The sequence below is a fragment of the Phaenicophaeus curvirostris genome, chromosome 5, assembly GCF_032191515.1.
Source record: "Phaenicophaeus curvirostris isolate KB17595 chromosome 5, BPBGC_Pcur_1.0, whole genome shotgun sequence".
NCBI lineage: Eukaryota > Metazoa > Chordata > Aves > Cuculiformes > Cuculidae > Phaenicophaeus > Phaenicophaeus curvirostris.
Genome location: NC_091396.1, coordinates 31,746,936 through 31,762,247, shown reverse-complemented (window position 1 = coordinate 31,762,247; position 15,312 = coordinate 31,746,936). Strand labels below are relative to the sequence as shown.

The following is a 15,312-nucleotide window of genomic DNA, read 5'->3' as shown; positions in this document are numbered from 1 at the left end:
TGCATCAAACAAGGGGGGACTAAAGATGCCATGCTTCCCTGGCTGAAGGATTCTCCCCGTTGATGCTGTGTAGATCTTATGCAGTGGACAAAGCTGAGTCTCCTTCACCCAGTGTTAGGGAAATTGGCAGCTATTAATTGGATATAGTGAGGGTTAAGGGAGTCTCTCAGATTTGGTCTTGGAAGATGAGGTTCTCTGTGCTTTTCTGTGTTTTTTTTTCCCTGATCAGTATCTTTAGAACTGTTCTGTCCTCAATTCTGTACAAGTTAATTCAAGTTGCTTTTAACTTTACCTTGTCTTGATTTTAGGGTTCTTTTCCCACATCTGGGAGATTAGAGATAATTCTGTTTCTGTGGAGCTGGGAATGCCCAAAGACATGTTACTGGAGCATCCTTGTGTTTCCTCTGGGGTGCCCAGAAGTTAAGGTGTTTTTCAGGAGGCAGCCAAGCAGACGTTCGCTTGAACAAGGGCCTATTTTGAAAAGGGACTTTCTGGTGTTCAGTATCAGGCAGCATATCTGGAAGCAGCAGATGAAAGTACCTTAGATCTAAGGGAGTATGGTATAGTAGTTTGAGGTACTGTCTCTGAAACCCTTCCTTTTTGTAACAATTTTTTGATTTTTAAATTATCTCTGAATAACTTAATCTAAAAGATCAACCTTAAATTCCTGGTGAGTAGGGAAGAAAATTAGGGCAAAGGATTTGACTTAAAGGAGACAACAGTTTGCACCTAACTCCTGATAAACAACAGTTTTGTGCCATTATATGCAGCAAAATACTATGGTATTTTAAGACAATTAGAGCTAGAGCATCAAAATATCCCCAGTCCATATGTGTAGATTGTTTTCAATTGTTAGACACTTTAAATGAACCATTTGTTTCAGATTTGGGTTAAGTTTTGTTCCTGCTGAAACTCAAATCAAAGGCTATTTTGTTCTCAGGTAAACTGCAGATTTTCAGCAAGACTTAAGGAGTGGTTTATTTGTGGGTATGCTGTCAAGGAAAAATGAGCAACTAAATCAGTATAGAATTTATAATAGCGCTCTGTGTGCCCTGTAAGGATCTTGATATGCCAACTATTCCTATGGAACTTGATGTTTTATTTTTTTTTTTTTTCCCTCTCCAGGTGATTCACCGCTGGGTGCCTTGCAGCAGAGATCCAAGTAGTCGGTCCCATATAGATAAAACCATCCTGCTGGTTCAAATTGAAGATAAATACGTTGCTGTTGTTGAAACTGGAGTCCTTGAACTTGGGGCTGAAGTGTAAATCTTTGAGACTGAAACTTCCCCTTCTCCAATGGTTCAGAAGAGAGAAGGGTCCAGAAGAAGCAGCTCCTAGGACATGAGACTTTGGTCCAGTTGTAGGAAAGGACTTGAAACTCAGTTTTGTCTAAGTCCCTTTCCCCAAATAAACAAGTGTAAGAAATTTTTTTAAGTTGTTAGCTGCTGAAGGAACATTTGCATGAAGGATAGATTTGTTGAGACATATCTTTTTGTTTATAAATTTTGTTTATGCATTGCGTAATGCTTTAAATCAACAAATTTTTCAGTTCTAAGATCAGAGCACCTCATATTTTTCTAATTGTTTTGCCAAAAATTGCCATGTCTTGTCACAGAGTGCGTGGAATTCATCCACCTTATTTTAAAGAAATTGACTACAAATCTTCAGTTTGGTGAAACAGTGTAAAGATTTCAGGTGTGGCAAGAAGAGACTGAACAGATGTATAGATTCTTATTCCTTATGAGCTAAACGTTAATGAGAACTGCACTAATTTTTTTACAGCAATGCACTAAAAACAACCCTGAGATTGCTGAGAACATTTATTTATATATATAAATATAAGTATATAAAATACCGTTATTTAAATTGCCTTTGGGATTAATCCCCTCCCTCTCCATATACATGTTGATGGTAAGGGCTGTGCCATGGGTTTGATTTTGTTCTGTATTTCGTACAAGTGCATTTGCTGCATCCTCTTCACAATAAATGATAAAATAACAAATATTATAGACAAGCACCTGAGTATCCCTGTACTACATCAGACTACTGTGGTGGCAGTGGTACCTCAAATCTGTACAACATGTCTAGCTTTAAAGTGGACCCCAATATATTACCTTTCACCTGTCCTCCCTTAACTAGCTATGGCTACTTTGCTTTTTTTACACCAAGAGCTGGCAGTGTTCTTTCATTTGTTCTTCTCTGTCAGAGACAGCTTTTTGAGTTTTGTAGGGGGAGGTGCAGGTTCATGATTACTTCATGGATGCTTGAAGAATTCTGGGTTTTTTATTCCATCCAATTTAAAAAGAAAGAACAGCAACAACAACCCCTCCCCCCGAAACAAAACGACAAAAATAAACAATGAAACAAATCCAACAAAAACTTGACTTCAACTTTTAAAGAGCTTTTATAGAAGGCACAGCCCTAAACTTATATCACTTTTACCACCTTGCCTTTTCTTTCCCTTTTCTTTCCCTTTAGTCTTCATTCTTTTCTATAACTTGAATTTTATTTTCTGTGATTATATATATTCTATGTAAGTGTAATTTGAGTATTTATGACTGTGAAGTTGAATTATTCATGTGTTACATATCCTAGGTTTTATTGTATTTTTTTTAAAGTGTGTATTCAGGGAAACAAGTAACTCAGAACTATGATGGGAGTGTGAGAAGGAAGCTGTTTTTTTCTTGACTTGCAGTTCCTGTAACTCACTTCTCTTAATCCATAAGAAAGAAATGTACCTGTTGTGATTGTTTCCTGTTTCTGACCTGTAGTTACATAGGACTCTGTGGGAAAACCGCATGAGGTCCTAATTTTTGGGAGCAGCCATCTTCTTCCCAGTCACTTCTTATTCTTCGTATGTAACGTGACCAGAAGAGATTTCTGATGAACTGCAGAGGTTGTTGTAGTTATTTCTCGGACATCAGAGAAACCTTGTCCATTATCTACCTAGCGTAAGATTAAAGTTATATGGGATGAGGAAAAAAGCAAAGAGAAACAGCTACCCAAGAAATACTGGTTTTCCAATTCAAGTCACTGTACGCCATCTAACCATGAAAGAGTGAAGTCTATTTGCCTGGTAGCTAGTTGATTCTTGATACTGTTACCAGTGAATTATACTGGGACCTTGGTTACATCATACGCTATGCAAACTCGTACTCAAAATACTGTGTGTCTTACAGTTGTGTATTACTATTTGGTTTATGCATATGCAGCCCCATTTAATCTTGGTATAAATGCACAGTTCTGGATCTGCCACCATTGAAATAATTTTGCTGTTCCACGTAGTTTGTCATATGTGCACATTATAGTGTAGTTGAATTCATCTCCTGCTTATCTGAATATGTACCATAGATGAACCTTCTTCAGCAGTCTAGTCACATTGCTGTCAGCAATGGAGAAAATGTATGCATTTAGAATTGAAGATGTTTTAGTTAAGTTTTTTTATTCTGTGTCCTTTCCTTCAGGTAATTACAGAGTTTCTTGTATCACTAGAATTATTGCTTAGACAGAGGAATTTGTTTCAAAGTAGGCTGCCATTTGATATTAGTTGCATGAGGGTTTTTTCCAGTACCTAAATCTTGAGGTACACAAATGACTAAGAACCAAAATATTTTTTAAACAAACAAAAAAATCCAGCCAAACAAAAATAACAAAACTGAACTTGTCTGAAGCTACTTTCAGTATGTTAATCCAGGCTCAGAACAATCTCTTTCACTCTGCTCAGGGTGAGTTTATGACAATGTCCATTGCTGATGACAGACATTAACATAAAAATTCTGGAGACTATTTAACTGCCTATAATTGGATTAACAAACAGAAGATGGGGAAAAAGGAAGGCTTTATTTAAGGGGCAAAGAGAACTGGTGGATTTTTTTTTTTTTTTTTTTTTCAATCTCAAGGCTTTTGGTGTGGATTTTAATGTGGCCAGTTAACAAGTTAATACCTTCTTTCAGATATTCAGCGAACACCTGTTGTGAAGCCACCTAGTTGAAATTTTGCTCTTCTGTAAGGCTTTGGAAAATGCAACTGTTTTTTTAAGGATTTCCTATGTTTTGAACTCTTCAGGTTCATGCGTGATTGTATGTTGGTTTGTGCAAAGTTTGTGTCTTGATTTCCACTATGCAATGTTCTCTTCTAACCCCCTGCAGGATGGATCTGTATATGGAAACTGCTCTTCTAGATGGAGATTATTTCATCTGTTCTTTTCTTGTCTTTGGCCTTAGTCTTGGTGTATAGTATTTTTCTTCTGTTGTGAGTATAGAAAAGATGGGCATTTTTTAACTAGTCCTGTCAGTCCAGATAGAGCCCAACTTAGAGCAGATTTTCTTTTTCTTTCTAAGCTTTCATGAAAACCCGTTATAGGTGAGTGCTTTAACTCTGTCCACTTGCATTGTGTGATATTCTCTTGCCACAAGAACATTCCAGTCAAGTCCTGTTGTTTCAACTTCCAGGTAGATCCCAATCTATTTTGTTTCTCTCAGATCTCTTTAAAGGTAGTATCTGTTTACATATGCAAGGACTTTGTGCTCCCTAAAAAAAATACTTAATTACTGAAAAGTGCTTGAAAACCCCACTAACCAGATTATGTTCATTGATAGAAATGGCTGGTGCCTATTTTTTTTTTTTTTAAACCTCTTCCCATTTCACCTCCCTGTGAAATCTTTTGGAATGCTCTGACCCTAAAACATACACGCACCACCACTGATGACACCCAGACCTTCTGCACTGTATGATACTTGTGATGAATTCTGGGGATGTCTTGTGACTCAGCATTTGAGATGATTTCAGATTTGAGGGTAGAGCAAAGGGGAAGGTGATGATAGTGATTGTTTTTTAGGGTAACTCCATGTAGGTTTGTTGGTACTACAGCCCCTTTTCCTGGGACATTGTCATGTTTGAATGGTGATCTCTGTTTTCGGGTCAGCTGTGTAGTTCATCACCAGGCATTCCTTACTCCCATGTTCACCACCCCTTTGGGAACTGAAGAACTCTTACGAGAAGCTGAGATGACTGGCGAGGTGAAAGATGAAGACTTGTGTGGCACAGGTCCATGCCTTTGGCTGTTTGGCATGTGGCTGTAAAGCTTTGTCTGCACTTGGGTGAGGCAGGAGAAGAGATGCCTTAGGATTGGAACCAACTTCAGATCGTTTCTCTGATAATGTGCAGAACACAGTAAGACCTAGGAGTGTAAATATAAAGACATGGCTTTAAAGATCTTTCTTCATTACAAAACTCTCCATTCACGAAGTGGAGCAGGATAAGATTGTTTCTTACCATTAACAATAGCTTTCAAATATTCAACTGGCATTGGATGTGGGGTTATACCACCATAGGTTTTATGTACTTAATTTTATTAAGGAGTTTTATACCTATTATATAGGCATCTTTTCTTGTCTGGCTTGATATTTGATAATCTAATGCAGTACATTCAGTGACGCTGGACTTCAGAAATTATACTGGTAATTACTGGTGCCTTAGTAAAAAAGAGGGCACATAACACCTTGGTGGAAAGTAAAGCATGTGGCTTGTTTCACCCCAGCATGATATGTGTATTTCCAAAAAGGTGATTAAGATGGCTGCTCCAAAAGATTTCAGGAGTATGCATACATCACTGGGTCACAAATGTCTGAATATGAGCAACTTTATGGCTTCTGGTATGTACAGGTTGAGTAGATAATCCCAATACATCTAGTCTACAACTCTGAAAGATGGCAATCAAATAGCTGGAGAAGTTATCTTATTACGCAGACACCCCCAAAAGCTTGACAATAAGCTGCTGGTTAGGAAATGGAGGGAGAGGGGAGTAGAGTATAAATGAAAGGATGGCTTTGTTTTTTAATGGACAATGAAAATATATATTGCCTCTACCAGCAAATGGATAGCTTGCCAGGGATAGGGATACATGTACCTGCGTGTCTGTGAGTGTGTGTGTCTGCGTGTGTTATTGGAAACGGCCTGTAAATATTGTAGCTGTTTAAAATGGAAAAGGCGGAGAGTTTTTTGCAACATGTTGCAGCAAAAGGACAGTATTGACAGTGGAGAAACACTGAGAAATAAAAAAATCTTTTTTAACTTGTTGTCATTTATTGCAGTATTACATTCTCTTATGGTGTCACTCTCTCAAATTCCCTGTAGTCACTGTTTTAGGTTTACTCAACTCACCTTTTGATGCAAGATTCTCATATTTAAAAATTTTCTCTTACGAAGTTGTAGTAATAGAAAGGAGAACCTCAGCTATTCCTGTTAGACTGCCACCATCATACCCGATTTTAGGCTTTTACATTAATAGTGCCCTGTGCCCTCCCTTCTACAGTTAAAATGTTTTTCTCTTGTCTTTGCTGAAGGAGTTTCTGTATTTATCATGATTTCTCTTATCTATGAATCTTTTTTCAAAGCCCAAATGTAATTGGTACTGTCTTTATGCTCAGTGAGTTTGTATTCTTCATACCTCCCAGGGAAATATTTAACTAGTGTGGTTTAATCAGTGATTTCTAACTTTCTGCTGTCCTTGATCTGATAGCCAAGTGCAGCATTGTCTGAAGTCCTGATGAACACTCTGCTTGCATCGTGGTTTAGCTGTGGCCCAGCCTGATTGGCAGTGAAATGCAATGATCCTAATTCCCCCCCAGGGAAAGGGAAACGAGACAGAGTTGTGGGTTGGAAACTAAAAGTAGAACAGCTTTAATGAAAGATTATTAAGAAAATATATACAAATATATAAAATTGCCCCTGTCCCCCGCCCCCAATGACTGTGTACTCACAGATGCTACAGAGCAGGCACAGGGAAAAGGTCCCGGGCTGGACTTGGCAATGGGAGGTAGCTGGACTCAGGAACTGGCTTCAGGAATGTGTGGATCTAGCATCTGGGGTATAAAGAGGCAAGGTCTATATCAGACATAGCCATCAAAGAAGGGGGCTTGACCCTTGTCATTCCTCAGTTTTGTATGGAGTGTGACATATGTGGGATGGAATACTCTCTTGGGCAATTTGAAGTCACCTGTCCTGTCCTCTCCCTCCAGGTGTGACCCTTTTTTTTTTTTTTTTTACTCCTTTAATTTACAGCATTCTGCTGGCTTGAGGATGACCTTGGGTTTTACTGGAATAAGTATAAGCAGCGGTCTTTGCACACCAGGCATGTAATCGCTTCTAGAGAGATACATTGAAAACCATGCGATTAACTTTCAGAAAATGAAGTTGCTTAGATGAGGCCTACCTGAAACGTTAGAAAATTAATTATGCTTTGCCTCAAACCAGAACTGCTTACATGAAGCACATGTTGTTATAGCAATACTAATTTAAAAATACTTATTTGCCATCTGTACGCTGTCTCAAATTTCTTCACATTAGTACAGAGAATTAGAACAATGTCCTGTCCCTCTGAATTAGAAGTTGATTTTTCAAACACAAAAATGGTGGAGATTTATTCATTAGACGGCTCTGGGTAACTAAAGACTGAAAGTTTCCTCTCTTAAAAATCATTTTTCTTATGGAGCTTGCTTCTTATTTCATGTACAAGGTGACTTGACCAACAGCTTCTTCAGGCCTTAACTTATGGACAAAAGACTAAAGTACAAACTTTGTACTAAAGTACAAAGGAAAAACAAGTCAGTTTTATGAAAAGATAGTGAGTCTAGTACTTACAGAAACCAGCTGAGGGTTCAGCTCTGTTTTTAACACTGACAATATAAAAAAAAAAAGCAAGAAGCCCTCCTTTTCCAAGGCAAATGTCAGCGCTGTGTTGGTGTGGCACAGGAGGAGGCAGGTTTATGCTGTAGTCCTGTTTCTTGTTGTTGCTGTTAGCCTAAGGACTGCAGCTGCTGAAAACTGGGGTACCTGAGCTTTGGTTAGTGGTTGGAGTTCATCTACCAGTTTAGTTTTGCCTGGGAAGAGTCTGTTTCATGTGTTCCAAGATTTGTATCCGTGTGAGATGATGTCTGGGAACTGGAAGCAACCGAACCTTTGTTCCAAAAGCATACATCTAGTCCGTGCAAGTGGAATGGCTTGCCTTTCTTGCTATACCAAAGTGATCCTGTATTTGTTTTTAATTGTGTTGCCTATGAAAAATATTTCTTTCATAGAAAGAAGGAGCTAGTGACTGAGCAGGTGATGCTTTGCAGTGGAATGCTGCCTCCCTTACTTTAGAGCATTTCTTAAATTTGTTTTTTGACTTTTTTGGTTGGATCAGCTTAAATGGATTTTGCTCTGACTCATTAGAACGTTGTGGGGTTGGTTGGTTCATTTGTGTTTGTTTATTCTGCTCATACTTGGGCAGAATACCTTGTGGTATTGCAGCACTAACGACATCCCACGCCGATGATACAGGGCACCCAAATGTGGAACCCTTTTCTGGAAACTCGAATTACTCAAGAAGTGAGCTCATGCTATCAAACTGATGTGCAAGAGGTTCGTTTTACCTTTTTCTCTGTAATTCTGTTTTCCGGTCTTTGCTTTGTAAGCAGAAAGCACACCAAGCTCTGCTGTGACTGTAAGCGAGAAAACTTAGCATGGGCAGGTGTTTTACCTGGGTTATTTCCTTTCCTTTCAGCCCGTTTGTGCGCCACTACACTTTTGTCACCAAAAAGTCAGGTTATTTCAGACTTCCAACCATTGAGAAAGCAGTAGGAGCTCTGCTGTCCGAGCAGGGTGGAGTTGCAAATGTTGAGGCCCTGGAGTGAGTCCAGAGAAGAGCAACGAAGCTGGTGAGGGGGCTGGAGAACAGGTCTTATGAGGAACGGCTGAGAGAGCTGGGGTTGTTTAGCCTGGAGAAGAGGAGGCTGAGGGGAGACCTCATTGCTCTCTACAACTACCTGAAAGGAGGTTGTAGAGAGGAGGGTGCTGGCTTCTTCTCCCAAGTGCCAGGGGACAGGACAAGAGGGAATGGCCTCAAGCTCTGCCAGGGGAGGTTTGGGCTGAACATTAGGAAAAAATTCTTCACAGAAAGGGTCATTGGTCACTGGCAGAGGCTCCCCAGGGAGGTGGTTGATTCACCTTCCCTGGAGGTGTTTAAGGCACGGGTGGAGGAGGTGCTAAGGGGCATGGTTTAGTGTTTGATAGGAATGGTTGGACTCGATGATCCTGTGGGTCTCTTCCAACCTGGTGATTCTATGATTTATCTCACGGAGGGGCAGCGGGCAGCGCTGTGAGGCTCTCGGAAGCTTCTCTGCCCTTTCCCTCGCGGCAGAGGAAGGAGCCCCGGGACGGGCGGGGGTTGGCCTCGAACTCGCGTCCCCAAGGTGCCTCCCGTGGCGCGGCCGGCAGGGGGCGCGCGGGGCCGCCCTTGGGGCGCTCGCCGGCCGCCCTCGAGCTCTGGGCCTGCAGGGAGGCGCCTTTCAATCCCCGCCCGCCTCTCTGCTGTTTTAGCCACCCTTCGCGGTTTGTTACTGGCTTTTTTTTTGTTTGGTTTGTATTTGCTTTTTCTTTTCTTGTTGCTGTTTGTTTGTTTGTTTCCCGTAGTAGTGCCGGTTTAGTCTTGTGCAGCCCGATCTAGTGGGAGGTGTCCCTGCCCATGGCAGCAGGGTTGGAACTGGATGATCTTTAAGGTCCCTCCCATCCCAAACTATTCTACGATTCTATTCTCCACCCCCTCCCAAAGCATCCAGATGTTTCTGCGAAGCCCAGCAGTGCTCGCACGTGATGAGTTCGTGCTGAGTCTCCCTGTTAATCCCATAAGAGGAGATCCTGCAGCAGGCAGAGAAGCCGCTGCAGCTTGTGGCCTTGTGCTGGGGCTGCCGCCTCGCCCCTGCAGCGCCGGGGAACTGACACTGCTCTAAGAAGAGAAGGCTTCCCTCCCTTACTCCAAGTGGGAATGCAACCCCAGCCTTCCCACTCTTGCAATGGGAATGTGCCAAGGGGCAGGGCAACACTCCCTCCAGCAAGTGCAGAGCTTGAACACTTCATTTATAGGGATCTCACAGTCTGAAATAAGGTACCTAGAATGGAATAAGGTACCTAGAACTTATGGGGGTGCTATGTATAAATATTGATGAGTTTCCTACGACAACCAATGGGAAAAAGATGCTGGAAAGACTTCATGTGCTGTGGGAGCAGCATAGCCCACCTCCTTATAGCAGCATTGCCCGCTGCTCGGGGCATGATGTATCTCAGCCCGTCCTCCATCCCGCATCCCCGGGAGATGATGCATCAAGGCAACTGGGGCTGGCTCCAGACCTGCCCTGATGAGGCATTCCGAGAGGAACAGCAGCGTGTGCCCCACCATGTGCATCCCTAGCACGAAGTCACGGCTGTTTTCCAGGAGCCCTGCACCACCACTAGCTCTGCTGCCGGCTGGCTTTGCTTGGGTCTGTGTCCTTAACTCCACAGACCAGGGCAGGGATGAATGAGTTTGATTTGGGATTTTTTTTTGGCATTGTTTTATAATGTTTTTTCATATGTAAAAAAAAAAATAGAAGGAAGATGCCCACCGAAGCAATAAATTTCTTTGGTTATCAGTGATCCTATGGCCAGAGAAAGAAAGAGAAGAACAAACAGCAAGAAGAAGGAAGAAAAATAAATAAATAAAGTGCAAATTAATTTTGAATACAATCCTGACTGAGCAAACACCAGTCTTGGAAACTACTAAAAAGGTCATGGTAGGCCACTTCTTTCACTGCAGTGTTTTGTACTTTATGGTGCATTGTCACTCTCACATGAAATTGCAGATTAGACCTCTGCTCAAGAGCACAGTGTCCCTCCTCCTCCTCAGTGCTGGGATGAAATGGCTGCTGTCTCCACGTACAGCTCTTGGAAATGCACAGCTAACTCCTGTAACCCAAACGCATGTTTGTACTGCAGCTGCTTGAAATGTAGGTTGATGAGGATCAGTGTGGCCCCTGCTGCTTGTTCAGCCCCTGCATCCCTTTCTGCTGGTATGGCAGGTTTAACTGGGTGTCCTAGGAAGGCGTACTGCGAACCAGCTTGGAGTTCAATAACTGATTTTCACTCCTGCTGTGGAAAGAAATCTTTGGGACCTGCACCCTCATGAATCAGTCCTGCAAACCTACCTGCTCCCTCTGATGTGCGTGCCAGAAAACGCAGGCAGGAAATTGTCACTGGTAGGTAAATGCTGCCTTTGTAGAAAACAATTAGCTGCTCTGTCAGTGGAGCGTATTTTACACCTTTGCCTGCTGGACACAGAGAGCCTGCAGTGGTGTTCTCCAGCAACAGGCACCATGCTAGCCCTCATCCTTTTTCACTGGGGGAACATCAGATGTTCGGAGCACACCAGCTCCTCCCCCTGCACTGTAACTGTGATCATATGTTAACGTTTTCTCTTAACCAATGTGTGGAGTGACCAGCCCTTGATGTTCCTTGACACCCACTGAGACACGAAGCCAATGCTGTTCATGCCTCTCCCTGCCAATGCGATTGCGTGCCCCATCATTCAGATGTGCGGAAAACAAGATCGGGAGCAGCTTGTCCCTCTGCGGGCTGTAAGATGTCAGCTTTTTCTAGACACAGCAGCACTCTGATGGACTAGGAGTAATTACAAATTACAGCTTTGCCTCTTCTTGTCATCCTTGCTGTTTTCTGTTAATGGGGCATTTTGTTCCATCAATGCATGTTGTGTACATCTACAAGACTAGGGCTCTTTCCTCCCTTGGAGCTGCGAAGAAGTTAGCCTGGTGAGGCTGGTGGTTACCAATGGCCTGGCCTCTCCCAGGCTCCCTTGCCCAGCCACAGCTGAGCCCAGCAGCTTGTGTTTCTTACTTTCTCAGGATCGTTTCTATGAATGTCAAGGTGACCTGCTTGCTGCACCCTGGTTTAAATGCTCTTCACTCACCTTGGCCTAAGGCCAGGAAACCTCTGGACTGTATCTTCCTGCAGCAGACTTGTCTCTTAGCACTGAATCTGTGAGGATGATCCCTGAAAGTGACTCCTGGATAATAATAATTTGAAAAATGCCTTGTACTTCAAAGCAGGTTATTTTTTTGCTGTTGGGAAATGCTTGGGTAAGGGTCCCCTGGCCAGCCAGGGATCCTCTCTGCCACCCAGAGAGCCTGGATGTGTCCCTGGAGCTACAGCCCTGCTCACCCAGCTCCACCAACACACCCTGCTGGCATCGATTTCTTCCAGGGCAAAGTGCGTCGGCCTAGTGCTGCCATGGGGCCAGCTCGGCAGAAAGAAGGTGACCCAACTACAGTAAAAGCAGCAGCGCCAAAGCATTTACTGGCAGCATCTGTGCCGAACCTTCCTTCCCTGGTCCAACCCCACAGCTGCACATGCTGCGTCCACCTCCCCTGCTGGTCCCTCTGCTTGTGCTGCCCACCAGCAGAACCCATTACCATGCCTGCCAGCTCACAGGGAGCCATGGATGAGGTTTGAGAGTTGATTTGCCTTCTCTGCCTCTTTTTTTTTTTCCCTCTTCAGTTCAGCATGATGCAGGGTGCGTTAGGACTGAGGAAGCAAGCACCCGTGAAAAGAGTCAGCTCTAACACCATACGGAAGTACTATTGCCTGAGATCTCTGAGTCAAGCAGGCAACCAGTGCACAGTGAGGTCTTTCATCTGCTGTGCCAACCCTCCAGCCTAGGTAAGGATGAGCTGCTGCCTGGGAGCTTGTGCCTGGATGACGAGTGTGCTGTAGGGGTACCTGTGCGGTAGCATCACAGCATGGTTTGGGCTGGAAGGGACCTTCAAAGATCATCTAGTCCAATCCCTCTGCCATGAGTAGAGACACCTTCTGCTAGACCAGGTAGCTCAAAACGCCATCCATCCTGACCCTGAACACTTCTAGGGATGGCGCATCCATGACTTCTCTGGGCAACCTGTTCCAGCCTCACTACTCAGCATAAAAATTGTCTTCCTCGTGTCCAGTCTAAACCCCTCCCTCTTTCAGTTTCAAACTCTTACCCCTTCTCCTGTCACTATAATCCTTGGTAAAATGTCTCTATCCTCTTATAGGCCCCCTTTATATACTGAGAGGCAAGCTACCTGCCGCATGTGCTGGGAGCTCCAGACAGCAAAAAGAGTGTTACCTCCTGCAGAGCTGATAAACAACTATGATTGATGTTAAACAACCAAGCAGGATCAGCCCAAGGGCCAATTAGTTGAATGTCCTGTACAGATCTGCCTGGGCCTTGCCAGCACTCCAGCTTTGCTGCCACAGCAGAGGTTGGAGACATTTGGTGTCCCTCATGTGTGCCGGGAATTGCTGTGTGCAACCAGCCAACTTCCTCGTGGATAATAATGATTGAAAGTGACCTGTGTAATGAATAATTGGCTCAGAGCTGATGCTGGCCATAATTATGAGTTAATCTGTACGTGATGTTACGTTGCACGGCTTCCTAGCTGTTTTCAACACAATTGGTTTTCATTATGGAAAATGTGTCTCCCTGCAGGAGACAGCAGTGGTGCTGGCAGTGCCGTGGGGTGAGGCTTCGTCTCCGGCATGAAACGCACTATGTAAACACAAATAAATGTTAAGCATGGGGGAAGCAGTACTTTTTCCACTCCTATGCCAAGCCCAGAAATGTGTGCTTACCTCTCCCTGTGGCCAAGGATCTGTCAGCACCAGGGGGAGGAAGGAGGGGGAGACCCCTTCGCCTCTCTTGCCCCTGGCCATTGCAGCTCCTCTGGAGAGGGAGCAGACAGGCCCCTCCCATGCTCCTTGTCACCCCTTGCCACCACTGGTCCCCTCACTGCAGGGAAGGGGTGAATGCCACAACGCTGCCCCTGGGAGGTCTTGGCACAGGCATGGCTGGAAGAGTGTACAAGGGTCCATCCTCTGGCTGCCATCTTGTGGTTTAGAGGCATGCCATGACTTACAGCTAAGTCATTCTCTGGTTTGTTAAAATATTTAGCAGCGACTGTTCTAGAGATTACTGGTGAATGATAAAAAAAAAAAAGAGCAAACCAAAAAAAAAACCCCATACAGATGACTTTTACAGTTGGGTTTGGTGTACCAGTACTCCTACACCCGCATTTCTCTCCCACCAGGAGCCAAATTGCACAGCTTTATGTAACAAGCTATATAAAGAGCTCCTCAAAGGAAGGTGAAAACACTGCCTACTCTCATTGCCCCCAGCACCCCTGCCCTCCCCCAGGGGTGTGGGCTGCTCACGCCCACCAAGTGCTGTTGCTTAAAGATGCCCTGAGTGCCAGCTCCATGGCTGATGTGTGCCCAAATGTCTAAGGTGTATTGATCCCTATCTGTGCCCAGGAAGTTGCTTATAGCTCTGGTGTGTCACTGCCGAAGGTGTTTTTGTGGTCAGGGGTGAGGGATGGAGAAAGAGAAGGAGGAGTTTACAGGCACCATATGAAGCATAAACTGGGCAGCATGTTCTGGTTGAGAGCCTTTGCTGGCCTGGCTGCAGAAGGCAGTGGGGTAGGGTGACAGATGATTCAGCCTTGTGGCTGGTCTCTGAGCCTCTCAAAGCTGTTCAGAGGAAGTCCCTGCTTTGCTAAAGAGATCCTAGGATGCATCATTCTATGTTTGTGTGTATATACAGAGCCGTATCCTGGGACGTCTGCAGCAAGGTAGGCATCACACCAGGATTTGGGCAGGAAGTATGCGGGTTTCATGAACTGGAAGGTGGCAGAAAATTGTAGCTGTACTTTAGTGCTTCTGGCTGTGCTCAGCTCAGGGATTTGCCATGGAGCACTCATATCTTCAGTGGCGACTGTTTCCATTTTCATCCTGCGAACAATTGATAAATAATGCCTGAGGACAAGTATGGTTTTACCAGCTCTCTCTTTCTCATTCATAAACACACAGATGCTCACCTTTCCTTGCCCTAACTGTTTTCCTCGCTGGTTTTAAATGACAGCTGGGAGGATGTGAAAGGTGGCACTGAAGGGAACTATGCCTCAGTCGTGCACATAATTACAAAACAGTCATGTAAAATATATAATTGCTTGAACAAGAGCTGCTTAAAATGTGAATTCTGACTCAGCTGGGAGCTGCTCTAGCAAGGGCCAAGGATGCTGGGGGAGAAGGTGTCTGTGCAGAGGTTAAAGCTGAGCAGCAAGGCACAAGGATCTGGATTGCAGTCAAAATTCTGCTGCTATGGTAACTTTTGGATCATTTTAATCCTTTCCACTTCCCTTTTCAGATCTTCTCATAGGTGAAAACTGTTCTATCCACCTCATGGGAGAGAAGAGTTGTGGGAAACAATTTCTACATATATGTCATGCTATAACATTTCTCATAATACTGAGGTTGATGGAAGCTTTGGATTTTCTCACTTTTGGAGAGAGGCAGGGTTTCTGAACCAACTCACTCAACACAGAGCTAGAAGCCAGCTGAGGAAGCAGCCCAGCTGCACAAGTGCTGCCATGCACAGGGGTGTTGGAAATCTGAATGCACAGCCTTGAA

General features: G+C 43.9%; 1 protein-coding gene across 5 annotated transcripts in view; it reads left to right on the top strand.

Moving 5' to 3' along the window:
- PCNX1 (pecanex 1) overlaps positions 1-6,072 on the top strand; it is a 95,644-nt gene extending 89,572 nt beyond the window's left edge. For all 5 annotated transcript variants that reach the window (XM_069858194.1, XM_069858193.1, XM_069858196.1 and 2 more), the window contains one exon: positions 1,126-6,072. In XM_069858194.1, coding sequence (XP_069714295.1) covers positions 1,126-1,266 — 141 coding nt within the window. In that variant the 3' untranslated portion in view covers positions 1,267-6,072. The remainder of the gene's footprint in view (positions 1-1,125) is intronic.
- The last annotated feature ends 9,240 nt before the right edge of the window (positions 6,073-15,312 follow it).